This window comes from Canis lupus, chromosome 10 (genome assembly GCF_003254725.2).
Source record: "Canis lupus dingo isolate Sandy chromosome 10, ASM325472v2, whole genome shotgun sequence".
Classification (NCBI taxonomy): domain Eukaryota; kingdom Metazoa; phylum Chordata; class Mammalia; order Carnivora; family Canidae; genus Canis; species Canis lupus.
The window spans coordinates 56,826,169-56,850,314 of record NC_064252.1 but is presented as its reverse complement, the minus strand read 5'-3'; the positions used below and the strand labels follow the sequence as shown (position 1 = coordinate 56,850,314).

The 24,146-nt window shown below is 39.2% G+C and overlaps 2 protein-coding genes across 8 annotated transcripts in view; one reads left to right on the top strand and one right to left on the bottom strand.

Annotated features, from left to right (window-relative positions):
• The window catches only part of RTN4 (reticulon 4), a 70,470-nt gene extending 50,233 nt beyond the window's left edge, over positions 1–20,237 (top strand). For all 4 annotated transcript variants that reach the window (XM_025467282.3, XM_025467289.3, XM_025467296.3 and 1 more), the window contains 6 exons: positions 3,908–4,115; positions 8,535–8,673; positions 17,535–17,604; positions 18,340–18,386; positions 18,574–18,632; positions 19,231–20,237. In XM_025467282.3, the coding sequence (XP_025323067.1) occupies positions 3,908–4,115; positions 8,535–8,673; positions 17,535–17,604; positions 18,340–18,386; positions 18,574–18,632; positions 19,231–19,273 (566 nt within the window). In that variant the 3' untranslated portion in view covers positions 19,274–20,237. The remainder of the gene's footprint in view (positions 1–3,907; positions 4,116–8,534; positions 8,674–17,534; positions 17,605–18,339; positions 18,387–18,573; positions 18,633–19,230) is intronic.
• A 169-nt stretch (positions 20,238–20,406) lies between these two features.
• The window catches only part of EML6 (EMAP like 6), a 269,805-nt gene continuing 266,065 nt past the window's right edge, over positions 20,407–24,146 (bottom strand). For 2 of the 4 annotated variants that reach the window (XM_025467255.3, XM_025467269.3), the window contains 2 exons: positions 23,752–23,852; positions 20,407–22,271 (listed from right to left, as the gene is read on the bottom strand). In XM_025467255.3, coding sequence (XP_025323040.1) covers positions 22,247–22,271; positions 23,752–23,852 — 126 coding nt within the window. In that variant the 3' untranslated portion in view covers positions 20,407–22,246. The remainder of the gene's footprint in view (positions 22,272–23,751; positions 23,853–24,146) is intronic. The other 2 variants (XR_004803099.2, XR_004803097.2) reach the window with 2 other exon arrangements.

Sequence of the window (24,146 nt, the reverse complement as noted above, 5' to 3'; positions counted from 1 at the left end):
GGAAGGGAGAGAGATGATTTCAAATGGCATAGAAAGAAATAAAGAAGCAATTTAACTTATCTATTAACCCTACTACCCAGAGGTGTACGAACTGTATTTACTAGATATCCTTTCAGACTTCATGGTTATCCTGTTTTTAAAATTTTATTATATGAATCTTTCTGTGACATTTTGTTTTTATCAATATGGACATGTTTCTTTGGTAATATAGATCTACATCACTGTCCTTACTAGCTACATAATTTGATGTACTTTTCCATAGATACAGTTTCTTATTTTACTTAATTAGATTCACATGGCTCTTTAAAGATGTTTTTTTCACAACTTGATTACAGTTTTCAACTCTGAGAAAGTACCTTCAGGTATATTGGAATAAGAGTTCTTTCCTCCTTTTTGGATTTAACTGTAGGTTAAGTAGTCACATTAAAATTTATGTCTCTTATTAATTAACCTATCTTATTGTTAGTTTTACCTTGACTTTCTTGGCCTTTGTGATTCATCTCACATATGGTGATTATCTGCCAACAGGTATATGTGACATTTTGAAGGACATTAATGTGCTGAACTTTCAATTTGGCATCTTACATGGGGCATATGAGTTTGATCAGTAGGAAGTCTGTGTTGAACTCCATGTTCTACCACTTACTAATTGAGTGATCTGAGTCCAATCATATAAGAGCTGGTTCTCACTTTCTTGGGTGAAAGCCGGCCTCTTAGGGTTTTAATAATTGAAAGAGATAATGTTATATAATGTATAAACAGTATTTGGCACAATGTAAACCTGGTAAATATTGACTCAGGCAATACAGGGGGTTGTGTGGAAAATGTAGATCAGCAACCTGGAAAAGATTTTTGAAACATCTCTCAGACTTAAAAGGTATGTAGCTTCTCAGTCTTTTTCTTTTTTTTTTTTTTTTAAGCTTCTATCATATTGTGATCATAATGATATAGTTAAAAATAGATTGAAAAATCGTAGGAATATGAATTTTTGTCTTCCTAAAGTTTTAATAAGGTTTGATACTTAAAAAAGAAAGCATTTTTTTTTTTTTTTTAGTAAAGTTCATTTCAAAGGACTGGTATGAATAAAAATATTTAAGCCCCTCTCAAGAAAATCAAAAACTAAAAAGGAAGGAGATATTTTAAGATTTATATTTGGCACAGATGATACAACAATAAAATCTCATTAATTCACATCCACTGATTGGGAATTTGAATGCAGGACTGATTGTGTATCGTTGTACTAACCGTGTGTTAGTTCTGAAGGGAAAAGAAAAATCTCTCTGATTCCCTGTTTACTGATGATAAAACTGAGGTTAACTGAGAAATTGGGAGTCTCATCCAGAGTTGTACAGTTGCAGAGCCAGTACTAGGTTGTGGGTCTTTTGAACCCCAGCTACTGGTAATTTCTTCTGCCATATGTATTAGAAATCATAGGCCAATTATAAATAATTTTTAGTTCATCATTGAAACTGTCAGTCAGTTACCTAGCTCTTACGTTAGGTAATTAGGTTAGTCATTTATGTCGTACATCTCAAGTTGGAAGTCATTTCTTTTATAATCAGGTCTTATTGAATAGTTTTTAATGATGGTAAGGAATAGTGAAGGTATCTGCATTTATTTTAACTTAAAACCAGTAATGATTTTGAAGGTTAATAAATGTTTTGGAGCACTTTGAGAACCATACTTTTTTAAAGGCGCATTTGTTCATTTAAAAATTTGAGTGTACTTGCTGATTATTCTGGGTTATCAACTTTCTGTTCTGTATTAGTGAAATCTTAAATGAGTTTGAAAATCCTTTTCCATGTGGCTTATAAAGTATGTTTATAACAGCAATATAATTTATTAACTTGGCTGAAATTTTCTTTTCTTTATGTTTAATACCTCTGTGACAATAATGTGATAGTGACTGTGATGTTGTTCATAATAACAACAAATAACAATCCTGACATTTTTAAGAATTTATTATATGCCCTGTACTATATTAAGTGCATTATATTCATTGTCTTACTAATGAAAACTTTTGTTAATTCATTTTTTTACTTAATCCTCACAATATCTGAATAGAATCATTCCTATTTGCATACACATTCTGTAGATACAGAAACAGAGGTACAGAGAGATGTAGTGACTTGCTGAGGTCACATAGCTAATAAATTATGAAGCCAGTTGTTGAGTGTAGGTGATCCAACACCAGAATCTAAGTGCTTTGTTTGAGGCACAGGGAAGCCTCACAGGAAAGAATTATGTTACCAAGGGCAGTCTTTATCATTGTTTCCCCCACCCTCTCATTGTACCCCTTAAAAAAAACAAAAACAAAAATACATTAATTATGAGAACCGTTTGCAGCAGAGACTTACAATGAAGCCTGCATCTTTATGTTTTCAGGACTACCCATTCTTTAGGACCCACCTCAACTTTTTTCACAGTCTTGAAAAGTTTTCTCCAGGTTTTTTTCTTTTCTGAATTCTCATGGTGGTGCAACAGTTATTTTTTGTTTTTGTCATTATTTTTATGTGTCTTATTGTCTTACTAGAATTGGAGTGTTTTAGAGTTGGACAGGGCCTTAAAGAAAATCCCACATCCTCATTTTCAGATTCTTAATTCATTCTACTGGGTTGAGTTTCTTGAATAGAGTCAGCTCAATAAAGGTTTGCTGAATGTCACAAAACTATTAGCACTGCTTGCTCTGTCTTTATTCAATATGACATTATTCATGATATTTTAATAGCATAGATACACTACTTCAAGTTCTGGTGATTTCTCAGTTGTGCTGCTATATTATTTTTACAATAGTGGAAGCTAATTGAATAGAACAAAACTAAAGGAAAGTTACATACGTTAGAGAACCTCAAGACCAAAGCAGCCCCTAGAAATGTGATTTTTCTGTTACCTTCTTGATCTTAAAACTTAACAGGTACTTCAGATTGTACTGAAGAATATACCCATACTTATGTTACTATAAGAATATTAGCCTTTCCCTCCCCGGGTTCACAATCTAGAGAGAGACGAATTATGTTTAGCCTGTGCATTCAAGAAGAACCCTTTGGCACACTGCAGAATTCTTTGTGTGTTGTACATAACCCAACCTTAAGACCGCAGCAGGCCTATGGTTATTTGATCCCCACAATGGCTCTGACCATAAGCCAAGAGCAAACTTACTAAGTTTGGCTTTGTCTGACTCCTTTCTATTAATAAACATTATATAACAGTGTAACACATTTAGTTTTTCTTTTTTTCTTGGACACCTACATTTTTAGGCACTGTATTTACTCTCAAAGAGAAGTAGCTTTTCAGGTAATCTAAAGGCTGTTACCCTTTGTCTTTGGACTTTGTAGGAAATTTTTGTTTTAATGATAGCCAGGGTAGGAAACAATTTCATCATATTTCTCAAAGAGAGCTCTCTTAAAAGCAAAGCTGTAGAACTCTTATGTGTAGTTTTTCATAGTTTTGTTTCTTAACATTTTTTGAATTAGTGATTTTTTTGCAAATAAATACATTTTTACATTAGTGAGTTAGGATTTTTTTCTGTTATTTGTATTTATATCATGCAGTGAATGAAGTTGAAAACCCTCAAGATGATTTTTTCAGAAAACTTGTTTTGGATTAGAAGTCTGCTATACGGGGCTTGCAATATTGAACAGTCTTGCATAGCCAGAGTGATTTGGACATGAAGGAAACATATTTGCATGAGAAAAATTTATGGTAAACAGATGCAAGTATGATTTTAATTTACAAATTAGAAGAGGTTTAAAATGTAGCTTACAAAGTTAATTCTTTAGTACTTTAAGTTTTCGTTTTACTATAGAGACCTTTTAATTTCTGTAGGTGGAACAAATAGAAATGTGTGAAGTCGAGATGTAGATAAAATAATGTTCTAATTTCAGATTTCTTCTTTTTTAATTTTTAGTTGTTGACCTCCTCTACTGGAGAGACATTAAGAAGACTGGAGTAGTGTTTGGTGCCAGCTTATTCCTGCTGCTTTCATTGACAGTATTCAGCATTGTGAGTGTAACGGCCTACATTGTCTTGGCCCTGCTCTCTGTGACTATCAGCTTTAGGATATATAAGGGTGTGATCCAAGCTATCCAGAAATCAGATGAAGGCCACCCATTCAGGTGAGATGTCTGAAAAACAAGGCACACATTGGCAACACTATAAACAGGATTAATATTAAGACTCATTCTGTAGAGTTACAGGCATGCATTTTTTACTGCTCAAAGATCATTGCAGATGTTTGCTTAAAAAACTATACCTAAAGCATCTGCTTTTGAGATTTTTAAGGGTTAAAGGTAATTTATTTCATGGGCTCATGATGGAAAAAACTGAGTTTATATGTCATTAGCCTAATTCTATGTGTTAGTAATATTTATTAGAACTAGGTATTGATTATCTAATTTTGCTTTAATAGAAGCTATATCTTTTTAACATGATTAGGATTGGTGAAAGTTCTGTTTTCTTTATTGTTTTTTATGCTATCTGATCTTTGAAATACCTTTCTTACCACTAGTATGTGCGTGTTTTTCTATAATGCTATCTTATTGTGCCTGTGTGTTCTCTTGCCCTTCTATTTCTGTCTGGTTTTCTTTTCTTATTCCGTAAAGCATACTTTTGTATTGTCCTGTTGTCCTTTGGTGTGTGTCTGTGTGGCCGTTTCTTGTCTTGAAATGATCATCTTCTGCCATTATTTTTATAAGTACACTCTTGCATCACATACCTAATTGGCCATTACCAATTAGGACATACCTCAGTTTGGATCTTCTGCTCTGACTTCAGACTCAGCATGTCTTTTTCCCCAGTCTTAAAAAATTAGGATATAATTCATGTATTTATAAAATTCAGTGGTTTTAATATGTTCCTAGAATTGTACAACCATTACCATCTAGTTCCAGACACTCTCAACACACCAAAAAGACATTTTCTACCCATCGGTAGTCATTTCCCACTCTGCCCTTAACAGCCACTAACTGATCATGTCTGTAAATGAATGTTTTTTCCCTCAAACTTGTCAATTTCTATCAGTAATATCACTGCTATCCTCATTTCAGGCTCCCAATTTTGATGTTATCTGTTTCCATCTCGAATAAAGAACTAAGTTGTGTTGTTTTCTCCTGCTTCCTCAGTGTAGAACACAAGTCCATAAACTATAGCCAGGGACCAAATCCTGCTTTTGTAAATAAAGTTTTATTTGAACATAGGCATACTCAATCATTTAGCTGTTTTCATCATGCTATAATAGCAGCAATTGTGCCAGAAGCCATGTGGACTTCAAAGCCTAAGTGCTCTTTCCTAGGCCTTTACAGAAGAAGTTTGTCTACTCTGGATGGGCTTCACTTGTTACCAAATTGGGTTCTGGTTACCTAGGTTTCAGCTTTTATAGCTGTTGTCAGATTTTCTTCAGATACTTTTATATTTTTAGGCAAACGGGCTTTCTGTTCACTACAGGATCAAGTCCAAATATCTTTATCTTGTCTCTCATTTGCCTCTTCTAGGATGTTATGCCCATTCATGCTGCCTTTTTAGCTTCTCAGATGACCTAAACTATTATACATTTTTTTTTTTTAAGATTTATTTATTCATTCAGAGAGAGCGAGAGAGAGGCAGAGACACAGGCAGAGGGAGAAGCAGGCTCCATGCAGGAAGCCCGATGTGGGACTCGATCCCGGGTCTCCAGGATCACTCCCCGGGCTGCAGGCGGCGCTAAACTGCTGCGCCACCGGGGCTGCCCAAACTATTTTACTTTTTATTGGGTTCTGTGTTTGATTTCAAGATGTAACTTTTTGAAGGCTTCCCTAATACTGGCTCCAAATGAGCTGAGAATTCGTTTCCTATTGGCTTTGAAATGATCTCTAATTGTTTTGTATTTAGACATCATTTTTTTTCTCAAATAGATTTTGAATATTTTAAAACTATTTTGGTAAGGCAGGTATCTGTGGGCATGAATGAGTATATAACTACCTAGAACATATATAGTTGATATTAAGGGGTAAATGTAAACCAATTTTCAAACTTTGTAATCTATATTATTTTGCTTATTGTAAAGATTGGTTATTTAGCTCTCTTCATATTGATGAAGTAACGATGCTATAAAAGTTTGGGAGAGAAAAAAAAGTTTGGGAGAGAGACCAACATTTATGAGTGGCTCATATGTCCCTGGCCTTTTATGCACAGACTTAATTTTCATAACAACTTAATGAGACAGATGGTATTCTTCTTTTCCACAGAGAGGGAAACATTTGAAGTTCAGTAACTTGAAATTGCAGCTTCAAAATGGTAGCCATATCATGCCAAAAATCATACAGGAATATGATTTTTAATTAGATATATTGAAATAATATAAAAATATTGTCAAGCCAAAACTTCTAAATTATCTACAATATCAATCTGAGACATCGTTTGATTTTAAAGAAGACTTTTGGGAAAAATCTGGTGGCTGTCTTATTCCCTATTTTTTTAGAAACACTTTATTCTTCAGAGGATTTTTTTAGAGTCATTATAAATTCAGCCAACATGCCAGACTAATCCTGTTGGACAGTTTTTCCAAGTTCTCCCAGTCACATTTCTAAAGGTGGTACCATCCTGTCTATATCTAATACCTTTGGTCTCTGGAAAAGAGTGATGTCAGTGCTGGCATTGCATTAATATTACATACATGCTAGTTGAATGAATGTAAATATCCATGGGATTTCACTGATGGAGAGTGCCACTCTGTGCCTGCTGGCCAGGCATCTTGTCTTCTGCAAGAACAAAAACTGTGGTACAAAGAAGCAGAATACGAACTTAAAGTTATATCAGCTTCTGTTCTGTGTCTCTCAAAGCTGCACAAATAAATTATTGCTGATTTAAGGGTAGATATGAATATTCGATCATTTTTAACTTGATAATAACAACTGGATACCTGCTGGTAATCAATAAGTTGTCTGAGTGCTATGCCATCATTGTAAATATATTTTCTTGGTCTTAAACAGTTTATACTTTAGTAGGAAAAATATACAAGTGTACACATGTCTGTATGTCAGGGCTGGATATGGCTAATGCTATAATAATACCACAAAAGAAAGCATTGTTAGAATTGCATAATAAGATCTTAGGGAAAGAGCCAAAGAGGCCTCATAGATGGGTGGGATTTGAGATGGACTAACTGACTGGATATGCTATTACTAGAGGTAAGAGGAGAGCATTGTGGATTAGGAAAACAGTATGATGAACAAAGGTAGTAGGATTAAAAAATAATTAATGGCTCATATTTGGCTGCAACATAGTGAGTAGTAAAAAATTAGGTTGAAAAGATTGAAGAGGGTTCTGGTTGAAAAGTTGGAATCATAGAATCACAGAAGGTTTGAGCCTGGATATTTAAGAAGGTCTGTTTCTCTAATTTTATAGAGTGGGAACCATGACCCTGAGAAGTCAAATGACTTTGCAAGGTTACATGGCTAGATAGTAGCAGGTCTTCTAACTCCTACCTGAGTTCAGTCTAAGTAGCACTACCTAAGAGAGCTAAAATAAAACTCACCTGGCATTGACTAAAGGAATGGATTAGTATGTAAACAGATGAGCGATTCATTTGGATACAGAATATTCCAGTTTTTAAATAATGAACACTTAAACTAGAGAGATAACATAGTGAGTAAAAATGAAGAGACATATTTGGGACATATTATAGGAGTAAACCATGGGACAGGGAATTATCAGATGACTGTTCTTTCCAGGATGAGTAACTAGTGTCCACCAGCATCGGGGAGTGATGAAGAGAGACTGGGTTATAAGGAGCTGCTTCCAACGATAGAAGACAATGCTTAGCATTTCTGAATTGGTACTACTCTACCAAGATAAAATGACTTCTTTGAAATAATAACTAATAAAACAGTTCCTTGCATTCCTGCCGAAGATTCTTCTTCTTCATTACAGTTTGTCTTCCTAAATAGAATGATTCCAGGTATCTTAGTATAGAATGGGGTATCTACGTGGACAGTAACTATTATGTTTTACTAGCATTAACACCATACTTGTGGTAGCCATTTCACAATCTGGACCTTGACCTATTGGGCAGTTTCCTCTAAAAGTTATGCTGAGAGACTGTAGTATTTGGGAATGAATAGGATCTTTGTTAGGAAAACCCAATGAGACCGCATAATGTCGGCTTAAAGAGAAAAAACCCAAATCCCTCATAACAGCTACCATTTATTGAATGCTTCTTTATGCCTGCTTGCATTAAGCACTGTACTCACTGAATCCTCATGATAATTAATAACTGCAAAGTTACATAGACAAGTAAGTGGCAGAGTATAAGAATCAAGTCCAGAGCAGTCTGACTTGAAAGGAAATGATCTTTTTCTGTGCTCATCAGCTGCCCGTGTGCATGTCCGTGAAATATGCATCGATTGGTGAATTTTCACATTGTGCTTAATTTGGAATCCAGGTTTTATGGTAAAATATTTTAACTAATGTCTTCTTTTACAATTACATTACTGCTGATTGATAGACATCCAGGACAAATACTCTGATCAGTGACAGTTAGGACGTGTTTTGTTTTTCAGGGCATATTTGGAATCTGAAGTCGCTATATCTGAGGAGTTGGTTCAGAAATACAGTAATTCTGCTCTTGGTCATGTGAACTGCACGATAAAGGAATTGAGACGCCTCTTTTTAGTTGATGATTTAGTTGATTCTCTGAAGGTAAGTTTATTTGCCTTCCGTTTCTGACATACCCAGAATTTAATATCAAAAGAGTAGAGTATAAAATTCTGCTTTTCTTTTAAAGTAAATGACAGAGATGTAGTGAAATCATGTTACTATAAATCTATGTGTCAAAAATCAGAATCCTGTCAAATATTTAAGATGGAGGAAAGTACTGTTCCTTTTAAAGGAAAATGAGTTACAAATTCATACTTTTGGAGACCAGAAAGATTAGAAGTGAGAAGATTATACATTTATCATAATGAGCACTGAGTAAATGTATAGAATTGTTGAAACTGCATGGTACCCCTGAAACTGATATAACACTGTATGTTATCTATACTGGAATTAATATAAAAAACTAAATGAAGAAAATGCAATAAAAAAATGGTGAGAAAACTAAAGGAAATTTTCACTGTAGGAATAAAGATTATCTAATAGAGTTGATACCAGATGGGATTTAATCTGTTTGCCTTTATTTTAGAGTCTGGTACTTAATTTCTTAGCTTATGTTTCATTTATATACACACATAAGCTATTTCATATCTTGGACTCTTCTTTGGAATGTTTATTCTGGAAATGCTTTAATACTTGGAAATACAACTAATCTTCAGTTGGTAATTGTTGGAAGTCTTTAGTTTTTGGATCTTGCTATAGCAAGCTGTTAGGGTCTCACCTTGCAAATAAACTTTCCCGAAGCTCACTAACTCAAAGCAAGCCCCAAAACAACTTAAAACATGAGCTGCAAACACTGGGACTTTAGTTCTTTACATAGAACTTACCATTTGTGTTTTGTGTATTATTGCCTGTGACTCTGCTTAAGACAGATTCATTTCAGTCTAAGCCTAGGTAGAAACATACTATGGTAGTACGTAATGATTTTTCTTTCATGAGAGATATGTACTAGTTTGCAACTTATCGTGCAAACTAGGGATGTCCTAGCGATACGATGACAGGGCCTTAGACTCAGTGAAGCAATTTCTGAACTGATCAGAATAGGTTTAAATGCTCAATGCTTTTAACAAACAACTTTAATAAGCCAGTAGATAATTATTTTCAACTATGTCCTTCTCTCAGCTTACAACCTGGACTCTCAGTTACTTACAAATAACATCAATGGAAAATAATTTAGTTTCTTTTTGTTACTTAATATCTTTGTACAGAGTGCTTGCATTTAGTGCCATTCTGTAGTAGTGCTTTGAAATTATCTGATGTCTGTAAATAAAAGATAGCTATGTTATTTGGGATGTTTGATTAATTAGTTTCAAAGGGAACAAAAATACTTCGGAGTAAGTGAAATAGAACGTCCTACATAGGGGCGCTAGAAGAACCGGTTCCTATTCATTGAGGTCGTATTTGCTGTATCATAGCTTGATAGCTGGGGTAGACCGTGTGAAAAATCGAGAAGGTATTAGTACAGTTTAAGGTGAAGTGTTTGTGGCTGGGTATTGGTTGAGAAGAAGCAGTATAAATAGAGCTTCAAACAACAAAGGTCCATCTCTGAATTTAGTGATTAAACTGCTGGGCTGGGGGTGACTTCAAACAAAAGCATCATGAAGCTTGATAGAGGAGCGAGTCCTTGTTTTGATAGACTTAATAAAAGTTGCAGCAGATAGAAACAAAAAATCATCCTTCATTTTGCACAGTGTAGTCATGAAGGCAGCTCAGTATGTCTATAATATTGAGAGAAGAGGCGTTCTAAATCTGCTTAAAAACAAAAACAAAAAAAATTGATCTGGGAATATTTATTATGTTCCAGATTTACTTAACAGGTTTTAGTTTAAAGTCTCCACATGTCTTTAGTAAAAAGAAAACTCCTTTGTTCTTTCAGATTTTATTATCCTCTATACAGTCCTGTGTGTACACAGTTCTGTGTTGAAATACTTGGCAAAGGCTAGCGGAGCATGGAAATGTTAGGTTTCTAAACACCTTTTAAATATTTTGCACAGATACTTGGAAAAAGGATGAGGAAATTTTATGAATAAATTGGTTCTCTAAGATGAAGAATTTCATTTTGCTGTTAAATCTCAGTTTTTAATTTCTTTTGAACATTACCGTAGATGTTTTTTTTTAAAGCAGGTATATTATTCATGATGAAACTAGCATAAATGAGAGAAACTGAACTTGATAAATTTTTGCTTTGAGTGACTTTTATGTATGTGACTTTTGAGTAACAAAGTGGCACATAACATGGCAGATTTACTTCCTGAAATACTATTTTTATGAAGTTTTCTTCTTTAAAAATGTTTTTTCTTAATATTGGGGAAAAAAGAGTTGCACTAGAATTATATTCTAATACTTTTTCTTCTTATGAATCAGCAGGACTTTTGAAAAGAGAAAAAGAAAACTTATTTGGTTTTCTTGAGTAGTGTTTTTTGGCAAACCCAGAGCTGAAGGAAAGCTGCTCGGTGACTTCTCCACATGGTAATTCATTCAGGGCTCCAAATAAGTAACAGGTGCTTCAGCATACTAACACATAGAATGACCTTTGCATTAGGTCTCAAAATCTGTTGAAGCAAAAGAATAAGGCTGGGTATGTCTTGCCCTATGCAAAGGTTATGGTATGAAGCACTTGGTAATTCAGTTGTACATTCTGATGATATACACAGAGGGTCTTCCTTGTTAAACCTGGTGGTTGTATTACTTGGGAGACTTTAGTTAAACCTTTTCTTTTTTCTTTCTTTTTGTTTCCTGTCCTGGGGTACCTAGGGGGTACCTCCAAATTCAATAAACTTTTTTTTACCTTTTGACCCCCCCTTAAAATTAAAAATTTAAATAAAAATTGACCCCTTTTTATTAAAGTTAAATCTTTATGTCATTGTGTCTGAGTAGTACAGATTCTGTTTACTTCTACTGAATAAGGGTATTATAGAAACACAAGGTACTTGCTTAAAATGTCTCTTATTGAAAAAAGCTGACAAAAACCTTAACACTCTTGACTCTATAAAAATGACTTCGTATTCTCTCTCTATAGATAGTTCCTTAAGCATTTACCACTCTTATTCCCCTAGTTTTTTATAGAGTGTTTTCTTTTAAAAAGAAAATTATTTCCTTCTGATTTTATTACTTTTTGCCTTTAAGCCACAGCAGCCAGTAGAGTGATATTCTCCCTAAAGCAAGCAAAAAAAAAAAAAAAAAAAAAGGTTTTTTCAGTTCTCATTCTTTTTTTTTTTGTTGTTTTTTTCAGGGTAAAGAAGAAATCAGTTTGCCCTATTAGACTGATTTATTTCCTTAAATTTGGAGTCTCAGTCTTTTGAACGTTTGCTAATAAATAGCCATTGTCTCTGCAGTTTCCAGACAAACTTGTGAAATAACACTGAATCTTTAAAAACTTAAGGAACCAGCTTCTAACTGGAACTACTTTGATTTTGTATGATTCATCATTAGGAAAATGAACATCACTCTAAATTTGAGAAAATGCAGTGGAGTCTCATAAGTTTATAATGTCGAAAATATACATGGTATCAAGCTCTGTGGCGTACTTTAATAGCTTTTAAACAAAAATTTGAAAGAGGATTCTCTGTAACTCACTGTCTTCATAAATTTGATGCCCTCACATTTATATAATCTACATTTCTAAATTCTAGGTCACAATTACCACTACTTCTATTTGAAACTTTCTTCTTCAGAAAGTGAAAATTATAAAGCCACTATTCTTAGTATGTAAAACTTTCTCTTCTTGCTCATGACTTTTTTTGACAATGATTTAAAAAAAACACACACATAATCAAATGTGATTAAAAATAATGATAATAACCAAACTCCAAAGTTCATGAGGCATCAAGCCTCCTGCCTGCTGAAAAAGACTTGATATGACATGGTAGTTATCACTGTGCCTGGCCTAAGTATTGTCCAGATGACAACCTTTCAGTTGAGGTGGACAAATAAGACCTGTTTCACAGACTTCTCCTTTTAAATTAATCTGTAAGAGTTCCATTTGTGTGGTGCCTGGGTGGCTCAGTCAGTTAAGCATCTGCCTTTGACTCAGGTCATGATCCTGAGGTCCTGGGATTGAGCCTCCTGTGGGGCTCCTTGCTTGGTGAGGAGTCTCCTTCTCTCTCTGCCCCTCGCTCACTCTCTCTGAAATAAAACCTTAAAAAAAAAAAAAGGTTCCGTTTGTTTTGCTCCTTTGCCATTAACTACAAGCTTCTAAGCCCTAGAAAAGATTTCAAGTATCCACAGATGGAGCAACAATGCATTTATTTCCCAAAGGATTAATTTTAGTCAAATATTATGGGCAAAATCACTAACAAAATATTTCTAATTCCATTCAGTAGAACTTATTTCAAATATTAGTATAAAATTTCACTGCAGCCAAATGTTTTGTCCAATCCTCAGGATTTGTTTTAAAGGTTATATTTCTTAGAGTGGGTTTGTTCCACTGAGTGCCAGACATCAGGTCGGGGGAGGAGAATGAAGGAAAGGAAAGCCTTTTCTTGGAGAATCTGGTACTTTATTAGCCTCTGAGAAGTCAGAAAGGGGCAGGATAACTTTATGTAACCCAGTGATATCTGTTAACCTTGTTTTAAATAATACCCATGAGTACCAGAAAACTAGTATACAGTAGTTTACACCCCCTACTTTTAAGGGGTAAGAAAATTCTGTTTCTGTGATTGATCTTCCACGTAAGGGATCTTTGATAGGGTTCCTTTTAAAACAGTGGTTCTCAGTCTTGGCTGCACATTGGAACCACCTGAGGAGCTATAAAATTTACTGGTATCTGTGAAGGAAGAAAGAGAAGGAAGGGGAGTCCCTTCTCCTAACTGTTTTTAAAAGTAGTGGTATTAAGCTATAAACTCCAGGCTGTAGGTTTCCTCTCCCACTCCTACCCCCCACTCACCACCACCCCCACTGGAAAAGAGGCATAGGACAGTTCCTGCGGGGGTCAGCTTTGCAGCTTCTTGAATAAGGCTCCAAGTTTTCTTGGTTTTGTTTTTTAATTTATTTGAGAGAGACCCAGCAAGAGCCAGTGCTCACACAGGTAGGAGGGGCAGTGGGAGAGGGAGAAGCAGGTTCCGCGCTGAGCAGGGAGCCCAATGTGGGCCACAGTCCCAGGACCCCAGGGTCATGACCTGAGCTGAAGACAGATGTTTAATGGGCTGAACCACCCAGGCTCCCCCAGGCTCCCAGGTTTCATCAGAGGGATCCTGCCTTTTCAAACCTCAAATTTGAAGAAAAAAATCTAGTAATTTTATTTATGAGATATTAAGACCACATGATTTGGGCAAAGGTTCTTTTTTTTCTGTAATACAGCTTTTGGGTGATAAAGACTAGATTCTGTATGACTGTAGTTCTGTGATTTTCAGTGAAAATACATATTAAAATTGCAAGAAAATTTTTAGCTATAGTTGCCTGCACATAATGCTCCAGAATACAATCTTAAATCTGAAAGTGAGCTCAAAGAGGCCTGAACTCCAGAAATAGCTGACCCAAAAGAACATTAAAATCTAACATACACATTTTGACAGTTTCTGCTCTCTCCGGATCACAGAAAAATCAGAAGCATAATGAGCTAGGAAACATGTAGGCAATCAAAGTGATACTAATGGATGAGGCTGAAGATGTCATAAAAGGTCGAAGAACTTTCAGTTTAAGAATGCAGAAAAAGTGTGAAAACGTCAGAATTGCCAGAGTAATATCTGAAATTCTGTTGCACTGTCCTTCCTCCATTTTCCTTAACAAATGTTGCCTCTGAGTTGTTGAGACATCATCTAGTAAAGAGCTCTAGGGAGCTCTTGAATGAGGTTTTTGATACAGTTTAGTTTAATTCTCTCCTCCCCTGGGACAAAAGGTAAACAAGATCATGGCCTTTGCTCACTTTATATTAGACCTTCATTGTACTTTAGTCCTTTTTCCTCCCCTGTCGTTACTGCCCAAGGAGATGATCTGATTTCCCGGTTAATGTATGCATTGGCTATCATGGCACAGAATAGTTGCCATGAACTAACATAGAATTTGTAGGTCCAAAATGCAAGTGGCCTGTTTTGTTTCTTTAAAATGCTTATGGACCTGTTCTTTGGCCCTTTATGATAGCATGCACATTCATGACAAATTCCCACTAATAATGGTTGCTCTGTAGGTGAATTTACAGTAGAGCAGAGCAGATTGATTCTGGAGTCAGATAAGCCTGAGATCACAGGGACCTCTGGTCTAGTATCTTGCTTAATTGTTCTGTCTTGGTTTGCTCTTCTATAGGGATAATAATAGCACTTCTGGCATTGTGATGAGATTCACTGACCTAATATATTTGCAAAAAAAAAAATGTTGCTTTTATTATATAACAGTTCCAGTGATTGAGCAGTTGCTAGATGCATGTCCTTAACTACTGTGTCTTTCTCTTCTGTTGTGTTTTACCTGGAAAATCTTACCTAGCATTTTTGTTTTGGGCCCCTGAAATGTTAAATTTTCTCCAGACTTAGTTGCAATATTTCAAAGTTCTATGATAACACATACAAATGTGAATCTCTGGTTTCTCTCTTAAAATGGGAAATTTTAATGGTAACATGGGCCTGGAATACTTGCATGGTTGACAGTCTGTGGAGCCTCCGTGAGAGGGCGAGTATGGATGTCTGTTTGCCTCAGTCCTTAGCCATGCTGCTTCTTTCATTTAGTGCACCTGCCAGGTCCCACAGACATTTAATCTTCCCCCGGTTCTTTTCTTTGCCTTTGGGTAGTGTGGCTTTTAGGAAGTGTCCCCCACGAGGCAAGTCCAGTGCCATTTGAGTCCCTTAGATAGCCTAGGTGTGAAATCTTGAGTGTCTCTCCTTGTGGATTTGGAGTACGACCTTGTGGGTGACTTAATGGCCAAATTAGGACTTCTTAGCTTGTGTGTTAGAGTATCTGAATCCTGTCTCGACACAGGTATCCTCATTGCTAAAGCAGTTTCTTCTAAAACGTGGAAGGTTGATGCTTCTCTCTTTAGATTTGTGGATGGCAATGGATAAAAAACATGAAAATGTTCTGTAGCAAACTTGCTTAAGTGCAGAAGTTATAATTAGCTTCTGCAATAGGAGTCTGTAAAACTCTCCTGTGAGAAGGAAAAGGCTTGCTGACTGGAGTCATGATTCAAACCTTTCTACCACAGCAGTTGCTGAGATCAGGGCAGCATTTAATTTTTGATTTTCACCTGGCAGGAGTTAGGAATGCTTGACATCTGGTCACTTGAACGTTAGTTAAATTCAGTTGAAGGGGTAATCAGAGGTTGCTATGTGTAGAACCGATGGGGGAGGAATCCAAAACGTGTTCCCGAACTGCCGAAAATGTGCTTCTTAGAGTTTGAACACCCTCATTACGGCTTGGTACTCAGCTCTTAGTAGATAACCAGATTTTGTTGAACGAGTGAATATATGGAGGAATATATGCTTTAGTTCAAGGGTCTGCAAACTACTACCTGGCCCATGGCCTGTTTGGGGATAGCCTGGGAGCTAAGAATGGCTTTTAAATTTTGTAAAGGATAGTACTCAAAAAAATTTCAGAGATAACATCCAAAGAATATCTGAGAGACTCCTTGTGGCCCGTAACACCAAACGTGGTTATCATCTGTCTTGATAGCAAAGGTTTGCCGATCCCTGCCTTAGGAGACGGAGGTACTGACTCCCCTCCCCTCTCCTTTTCACTTACACGGTGTCCGTACCTGACTGATCACTGTAGATGGTGGCATCCTATTGTGTTAACTACTAACTAGGGCAGAGCTGGTGCCAGACACATGAAGCCTTGTAATAGAAAGCAAAGGAATTACTGATTAAGAATAATAAAATCCAGACTGACTTTGTTTCTAAGTCTTCTAAGAACTGCTTTGTGCATGTCATCAAATCTGTCCTGTAAGAGGTGAACCAGATTTTAGAACTGGAAGAAAATTCTGAAATCCTCTTGTTCAGCCTTTCTTTTCTTAAATAAGGTATGCAGAGCAAATAAAGGACTTAACAAAATGAAATCCCTTTTTAGAACAGCCTTTCCCTAGCTGCTTTGATGATTTTTAAAAAATAAAAAATAAAACCATGATTTTAAGACCATGTGAAGTAGGAGAGTTGAGTTAGCTCAGTGCAGTTCTCCGCCCCTAGAGGGGACAGTGAAAGCTGACCGCAGGCAGGGTTGCAAACCTCTCTGTCCTTGAGCTGCCTGCATCTGCCACGGTAATAACAGCACTTGCCTCACCCAGTTGTTAAGAGGAATAAAGGAGTTAATATTTGTAAGACATTTAAAACCGTGCCTGGCAATATAGCGAGAACTATATTGGTGTTTGTTAAATACAGAAGTTAGTGGCTAAAAGAATATTAATGGTCAGATTTATTAACAGGTATACAAGTTTGAGGCATCCTCGTTTCCAGGATTCACTACCAAAACGTGTATCACTGTGCAGACAATGCCTCTGATCCTTAATACGATGCTGGAGGTGGTATTTTTGTTACCTGAACCCCCTTCTCTCTGATCATAACTATTCCCTGCCTCATTGTTGCTTATTCAGCTGAGGTGTTAATGCCTGAATCATTCAGCTCATGCAGATCTTGAAGTACTTGTTAGTGCTTTAAACTCAAGTTTAATCACAAATTCGCATACTTTTTCAGGCTTCCCATGCTGTAATAAGCTGAAGGGGTAACGTATACCTTTGGCATGTTTTCTGATTTCAGAGAAAACAATTAAGCTACTTGGTAGTGTAGTCCAAAGAAAATGAATCAAATCTGTTTTAATTATTACTAGGATTCTGAGATTTCGATTTCACTCAGAGGTGAAATACCGTATTACTTTGCCACTTCTCCAACGATTATGCCTCTGGTAGGTTGGCATTCAGATGGGATGCTTCTATTTGAAAGCTTCGACTTTGTGTGAATTGTTTTTAATAGGCTAATGTTATCTTCTTACAGTTTGCAGTGTTGATGTGGGTATTTACCTATGTTGGTGCCTTGTTCAATGGTCTGACACTACTGATTTTGGGTAAGTCTACAAAACGATTTGAAGGAAAAACTGTACAATATGAGAAGATTGTGTGCAGGAGCTTAGAAGCATTTTAGTGGAGACATTGTGAGCTCTTTAAATAAATTGCTGATACTGATATTGTATATGTGGGACTTGATCCCGGGACTCCAGGACCACGCCCTGGGCTGAAGGCAGATGCTTAACCGCTGAGCCATCCAGGGATCCCGATGCTACTTTTTTTTTAATCAGCTTTGCAAATGGAAAGCTGTAGTCAGTGCAAATAAGGTCATTGTCATAAGGCAAGTCAAGATTCTTACTGTATGATTGAGATTGAGAATGTCGCTAAATGACTTGTCCAAGGCACACAGTAAGTGGGTGGTCAATCCAGCGTTTGCGTAGTTAAGTTCCTAAAGAATGCTCCAGTTAACAGTGATAAACCAAGTGGGGGCTGGCCTTGCCTGAGGGTGCAGTCATCAATCAGACCAATGCGGGATGCCTGTATTTCATAAGGTCTGTGGGACATGATTTTAAGGGAGGAACGGTTCCTGCAGCATTCTTTGCTTCGTTCACTCCTTCATTCCTCTCGCGTGGCCCCCCACCAGCAGGCGCCTCCAGGAGAACCTCAAGTGCTTATTCATTCATTAGGAACACTGCCTGGCTGTCTGAGAAGTTTACTAGTTTGATGGCTTTTCAGGGTTTGTTCCCTAAATCATACCAGTCTATTTTTAAAGGTTGTGTCTTTCCTTTTTTCAGCTCTGATTTCACTCTTCAGCGTTCCTGTTATTTATGAACGGCATCAGGTAATTTCTTAACTGTAGATTTCAGAATACAAGTCTATCAGTGCTGGTTTCCAAAGCCTGATAAAAATGAAAAATGTGGTTCTGAAAGCCTTTATTAAGGCTTTACTTTGCTGAAACATAGTAACAGTTAATAAGATTCTTTAACAATGTTAATTTTCTATTAACTCCTTTCATACCTCTCTTTCAGGCACAGATAGATCATTATCTAGGACTTGCAAATAAGAGTGTTAAAGATGCTATGGCTAAGTAAGTATTTAAAATCCATAACTTTAAAAAAAAATACATACTAAGGATAGGGTGTGCTGGGCTTAGAGAACCAAGTGTGGGATATTCACCTCACAGACCTTAATCAGTAGCAAATCTTAATCATACCTGAAAAGTGCGACAATTGCCGCAAGATCTTTCTCTTCATGTGCATCATTGATTTCTGTGTTTGCTAGGTGTTGTATTTAAGGTTTTATTTATTTTATTTTTATTTTTTTTTTTATTTTATTTATGATAGTCACAGAGAGAGAGAGAGAGAGGCAGAGACACAGGCAGAGGGAGAAGCAGGCTCCATGCACCGGGAGCCTGACGTGGGATTCGATCCCGGGTCTCCAGGATCGCGCCCTGGGCCAAAGGCAGGCGCTAAACCACTGCGCCACCCAGGGATCCCAAAGCTAATTCATGAGGCAAGGTGGCAAAGTTACAGCTCATAGTTTAGTTTGACAGCCTTAGGATTTCATGTCTTGTAGAAGCTGATCAATATCCAAGCAGTTCTTGAAGGATAGCATTTTTAAATACTGAAAATTTAAGAATATTTCATTGACCTTTTTTTTTTTTTTTTCAACCTTTTCATTTGTAGAATCCAAGCGAAAATCCCTGGATTGAAGCGCAAAGCTGAATGAAAAGCCAGAAATCATTAACAATAGGAGTTTATCTTTAAAGGGGATCTTCATTTGATTACATGGGGGAGGGTCAGGGAAGAAGGAAACCTTGACATTGCAGCTTCACAGATCTTTATTTTTAGCATTGCGGTGTCTGAGGAAAAATTACCTGTCTTGACTGCCATGTGTTCATCATCTTAAGTATTGTAAGCTGCTATGTATGGATTTAAACCGTAATCATATTTGTTTTTCCTATATGAGGCACTGGTGAATAAAAGATCTGAGAAAGCTGTATATTACACTTTGTTGCAGGTAGTCTTGCTGTTTTTTTGGGGAGGGGGGAGGGGAATCGCAGAGAAAGTGGAGCTGAAAAAAATAATCCTTTTCACAGTTTGTGCACTGTGTATGGTCTGTGTAGATTGATGCAGATTTTTTGAAATGATATGTTTAGACGAGATCATACCACTAAAGCAAGAGGAAAAAGCTTGCCTTTCTGGTATGTTCTAGGTGTATTGTGAATTTTACTGTTATATTAATTGCCAATATAAGTAAATATAGATTATATATATATCTATATATAGTGTTTCTCAAAGCTTAGACCTTTACCTTCCGGCTACCCCACAGTGCTTGATATTTCAGAGCGTCATTGGTTATATGTGTATAGTTCCAAAGCACATAAGCTAGAAAAAGAAAATCTATTTCTAGGAACACTACCATCTGTTTTCAACATGAAGCGATGCCATGCACATAGAACTCCTCAACATAAACTTCACTGCACAGACTTACTGTAGTTCATTTTGTCATAAACTCTGAATCTCCGGACTGAATCTAATGCTTCCAAAAACGTTGTTTGCAAATATCAAACCTTGTTATGCAAAAAATTATAAAATGAAGATTTATACATTTGTGGTTTAAGCTGTACTGAATCTGTGGAATGCATTGTGAACTGTAAAAGCAAAGTATCAATAAAGCTTATAGACTTAAAGTACGTTTGGTATTTTGGTTCCATGAAATGGCAGCAGCTGAAAAGTATACCCAAGGGGTAGGGTAGCCTTTGCTTCAACCAGGGAGTGGTGGCTCGTACTCTCAGAAAGCTTTCCAGTGCGTAGTGCAGCTGTGTTTACATAATCAAATTTATTTGACACGTACCAAAATGCTTTCAAATTCTGTATTTCTTATACTCTGCTAAGTGAAAATAAATCTCATGCACCAATATTTTAACATATAGAACACAGTGCAGGATTTATGAACATACATAAAATCATACCATAGAAATGTTTACAAAGAAGATTTAAGAAGTTTCTTGACACAGACACTATTGCTCTTTAAATATAGTTGTACATATCCTCATTGATCAATTTAGTCTTCCACGTGGTTCTGTCAATGCAAGGTCTGATGACGAAGAAAGGTCGGTGGTACAGTATCTGCAGACACGGTTCTCGGCATCACCAGTCACACGGTTACAGAGGACAGAGCTAGGACTGCACAGGGGCTCTAACTGGGGACCCAACAGCCTATCAGGGGATTAATGTAAGGCATTCATAACCTGGCATATAAAAATAGCTTCATGAGTGATCTAATCCGTTTAGAACGCTGAAGCACTTCTGGGTAAATGTTAGTCTATTTAGTTGAAAATGCTTCATATTTCCCCTTTCTCTACACTGACAACTGCAAATGGCCAGTAACGCCAGACCCAGAATTTTGCCTCACTGACGGGGAGGACTGCTCGGTGTGTGTGCGCAGCGCCCCCAGCCCCTCACCAGCCTTCCCGGCGGCGTGTGCGGTCAGCCCCTCCTGGAGTCCGCGGCAGGCCGAGGGTGACGTGTGACCGAGGCAGGGTTCCGATTGTCCGGGTCACGTTCCGTCATCCTGCCAGCTCTAAGCTAGCTTATTTTGTTTTATAATCTTATCAAATATTGCTTGGGCTTAGGAATTTGTTTTGCAGAGATTTTTCTTTTCCTTTTCATCTGGACTTGACCTATATAGTTCACCTCAACAAATCCATGGGGTCAAGTCAGCCCCGCTCTGGGGGTGAGAGACCCCCTATGGCTTTGGGTCACCTCATTTATTACCATTTTAGGATTAAGAGTTCATCCTCCTAGACCCACGTGAGCTTCCCCCTCCCCCCTTCTATTTTATAGTACAGGGGTTTGTTTTGTACTTTTTTTTTTTAACTTCTATTTGGATTTTGTAGGTTTGGCACTCGACAGTGGAAACCATTTCTACCCCTCCCTCCTGAATTTCCGTTTCTTTGCTGCTCACCTGCCACTATTTCCCAAGCAGGTAACCGATGTCTTGCATTTAGGAAGCCGTGACATAAACACATGACATGGGTGACAGACCAGGAATCTGTTAAGGGTCCTGTAGCCCTCCTCAGTTTTGAAGTTTTAGCACCATATGTAGAAAGGAGAATATTTGTGGGAGGTGAGACAGCAGCCCACACAACTGGAAACTTTCAAAGGCACTTAATGGATATAAAACTCTGCAAATGAAACGTTAAAAAATTAAGTTTCTCAACTTGTTTATACATGGCTCATTTGGTTTTGAAAGCTAAATGTGGAGAACTGAGGCTATTGATCGTTCTAGCGCTTAGGTGCATCTAACTGAAGCGGTCTTGTTCAACTTATTTGTAAAAATGAACATTTTTAAAGTATATAGAAACAGAATAGCAAAACGTCTTCTGTAAAAGTTTTGATGCAAATTAAAAGCTACATATTGGTTAGGGTAACTGAGGCTTCAAATTTTGTCAGTGGGCTACATGAGCAGATGGGGTTGTTGTCAGTGTGGTTAGTACGTCCTCTCAGGAGCCGAGGCAAGCCCTCCTCCCATCTGAGAACTGACCTTCTTGGCATCGCAGTTGCGCAGGCCGCAGAGGATGGGCGCAGTCACCCCGCTTCGCTGCGCCGCACTGGCGGCTCGGAGGGGCCTCGGGTGCCTCCGGGGTGGCTGGGGGGAGGGGAGCAGCAGCCGCAGCAAGAAAGAGCTTTCTGGCATTCACAGACATCGCCACACAAACACACTGAAAAAGCAGAAAAGACGTTCACCTTGCGCGGCTGGCTGGACACGCTCCCTGTGTCGAGAGACCAAAGGCCGGAGCCCTGCTCAGGTGATGCACTGGCCACTGATTTCAGTTTCTAAAGATGAACCAGGGATCTTGCCACCCATTAAAGACCTGCTTTTTTTCTTTTTTAAGTCTATTGTTTTTTGTTGGGTTTGGCTCTTTCAGCAGCCTAGTGCTGAAGGTGAGGACTGCCCGCGATCTCACTTCACACCGGCTCTCTTGTTGCTGCTGAAAAGGTTTTATCGAGTCCACTTGAGTAGAAGAGCCCTTTCTAGTGTGGAGCGCGGAGCCGGGGATCCGAGTACGCTCCCGGACTACAGAGGCCTAGGGCTCCTGCGTTTTAAAGGTTACTCCTAGGCCTTTTATAGTAAATCAAAAGTCACCTCGTATCTCCCGCACTGGGGTGACCAGGTCACTTGTGTCTCTTGTTCAGGGCCTGGCTCGGCTCTGAAGGGAGTTTGCCCTCCGCGGGCAGCGTTATCTCAAGGGCGTGAGTGCGGCTGTCGGCGGCTGCCTGGAGACACCCAACCCCCCCCACCTACCCCCACCCCCCCACCCCCGCGGGCTGCCTGCCCGGAAGGCATCTTCTGGGGCCGTCCCCTGCACCTGTCCCCCGCACCGTCCTCTGGGCTGGGACCTGGGTTCCCCCCAGGTGCCTGTTCCACAACCTCTCAGGCCACTGAGATACCTGCGGTCTGTATTTCTTCGGCTGGGGCTGGAATGAGACCAGCGTTCCTGTTGCAGTAAAGCCCTCAAGGACTTGAGAGGCGGAGAATGAGGGGCTTGGGAGCCGCCTGGTCCTGCTGTCACGAGGGCCCTCGGAGGGACAGGGAAGCGGCCTCGGAAAGGCTCAGGAGGCCCATGTCGTCCTCCCGCGGCGCCCCAAGGCCAGCCACGCCGCAGCAGGACCCGGGCCTGTCTCCCGGCCGAGTCGCTGGCTGAGGCTCTGCTGCCAGCTAGCCCTGGCCCGACGCCCCTCCTCGCCCTCCTCGTGTAAAATCAGGGGACACCCTTGTTTCTCAGGGGAACAGCCTTGCTATTATTTTTGGGCCTCTCCTGCCTGTGGATCAATCCTCTGTCCTCCGAGCTCTGGTGATGGGTTGGCAGCTAAGAGCCCAAAGGCCTACGGACTGAGGTGGTTTTAACCTGATTACAGGCAACGGTGCCCGTCGCTGCTGTCCTGACGCCCGCCCCCGGGCTCCAGCCGCTGCATGCCCTCCCCCCCCCCGCCAGGCCAGCACGGGGGGGGGCGGGGGGGGGACGTGGGCCCATCCTGGGGGGAGGGGGGAGCCCTCAGACACTGAAGACCATACTCAAAGCCCTTGTGCTCATTAGGACGTCAGCTCTCCCGGGTCCCTGGGAAGGGGGGCTGACACTGGGGCACCGGCGCGGGGACCGGGAGAGGACGAGACCAGGCCCGGGCCAGCCAGGGTCGTACCTGCAGTCGTCTCCTCCGGTGCTGACCACGTACTTGTCGTCGTGAGAGAAGCGGATGTTCGTCACATGAGCCGAGTGGCCAAAGTAACGCTTGTGTTTGGCCTGGGGGCAAAAGCGCAGGGCGCCGGCTGAGAGACCCAGGCCCCCCAGGTCCCCGGGCTCCCCTCTGGCAGCTCGGCACCCGCCCGCCCACGGGTGTGCACGCCCCGGTTACCCCCATTCTTGCCCGGGGCGCCCGGGGGCACCTGTGCGCCCCTTCCGGCCCCCTCCCCCGGCTTCCAGGACGGCCCCCTGGGCCAGAGGGAGACGGGAAGGCCAGGTGGGCCGGTTCCCCGGGGCTGAACGGGCGTCCCCTCGTCCTAGATCCCAGACCCCAGGTGGCCGGCAGCGTGCCCC